General features: G+C 52.8%; 1 protein-coding gene across 1 annotated transcript in view; it reads left to right on the top strand.

Annotated features, from left to right (window-relative positions):
* DMRT1 (doublesex and mab-3 related transcription factor 1) overlaps positions 1–689 on the top strand; it is a 63,216-nt gene extending 62,527 nt beyond the window's left edge. Inside the window, exon 5 of the mRNA XM_009327297.1 lies at positions 523–689. Within this exon, the coding sequence (XP_009325572.1) occupies positions 523–689 (167 nt within the window). The remainder of the gene's footprint in view (positions 1–522) is intronic.
* Positions 690–1,153: the final 464 nt, after the last annotated feature.

Genomic DNA, 1,153 nt, shown 5'->3' with positions numbered 1-1,153 from the left:
TGGAATTTCGAGATAGTTGAATATTTATTCGGCCCGCGGAGGGGGCACCGCTGGTTTGTTTTTCTCCCCCCGACGGGGACCCGCGAGTGTGTAAGATGCCCCGCGGGTGAGGCCGGTTCGCGGTGCGGCGGGCTGCAGCGCTGCCCGGGTGCGGTGCGGTGCACGCACCCCGGCAGCAAAGAAAGGAAGATCGCACCGGCGCTGCGGGAAAACGGGCTGCTCCCCGCACCTGATCCGATTCACCTCCCCGCCTCGGTGCGGTTAACTGGCAGCAGAGGGTGTTTCCGACGGGGCGCTCATCTACCCTCACACCCCGCACACAGCCCTGGGGAGAAAGATCTCCCTGAGTCGCTCTTCCCCTAGAAGTAAAAAAGTAATTAGGAAAGAGCCAAGTAATGAAATATCACGCAAATACCTTCATAGTACACGCCGTGCTTTTTATTCTCTCCGGCGAAATACTTCCCGAGTTTTAAATCTGATTTTCTAATTACGTACCCTCGTTAAATGGTTTATTTCTTGTAGTGGTTACAGTGGACAGGTGCCTGGGGACGGCTCCGCATCGAAAAGTAGCGAAACGCCAGCGGATTCGGGCCGATTTTGACTTTCCAGCCCGCCCCCCGCCTCTGCCCGGTCCGTCGGTGTTTCTCGGAAAGCCTCGCTCTTTAGCGGAGCCAGGCCCTTTCCGCTAAGTGTTATTTGGAGCATATGTTTCGCACATTCATTCTCTTTGAGTCTATTCTTCTGGGCGCTAACTGCTAACACGTTATAGTCACCTTGAAATTTCCTCTGCTATTTTCCAATTAAAAGCTTAATAGCCCTGGAAACGGAGTTCATGTGGTGCAGTTTACCATAGCCCCTTCTTCTGAAAAGCTTTCTGCTGGGATCCCATTATGTGCTTGAATAAACCTTTTCTGCGAGCAGAAATGGGAACCGGGGTTGTCAGGTGTTGGGTTACAATAGACTTTCAGGCAGGGGACGGTTTGCTAACATAAATGCGAACCTGGCCCTATGGGGAGATGTTGTCAAATACTCGGACGTGGAAAACATTCCCATCAAATATGAGAAAAGGATTACGGCACTATATCAAGCGAGTATTTCAGCCTAAACGCCCGGTGTGCAGCCAAGCGAGAGAGGGGCCCCCGGCCCTAAGCCA

The sequence above is a fragment of the Pygoscelis adeliae genome, unplaced genomic scaffold (assembly GCF_000699105.1).
Source record: "Pygoscelis adeliae isolate BGI_AS28 unplaced genomic scaffold, ASM69910v1 Scaffold26, whole genome shotgun sequence".
In the NCBI taxonomy this organism is placed as follows: Eukaryota; Metazoa; Chordata; class Aves; order Sphenisciformes; family Spheniscidae; genus Pygoscelis; species Pygoscelis adeliae.
The sequence above is the reverse complement of the archived record's forward strand: the minus strand, read 5'-3'. Positions and strand labels throughout refer to the sequence as shown.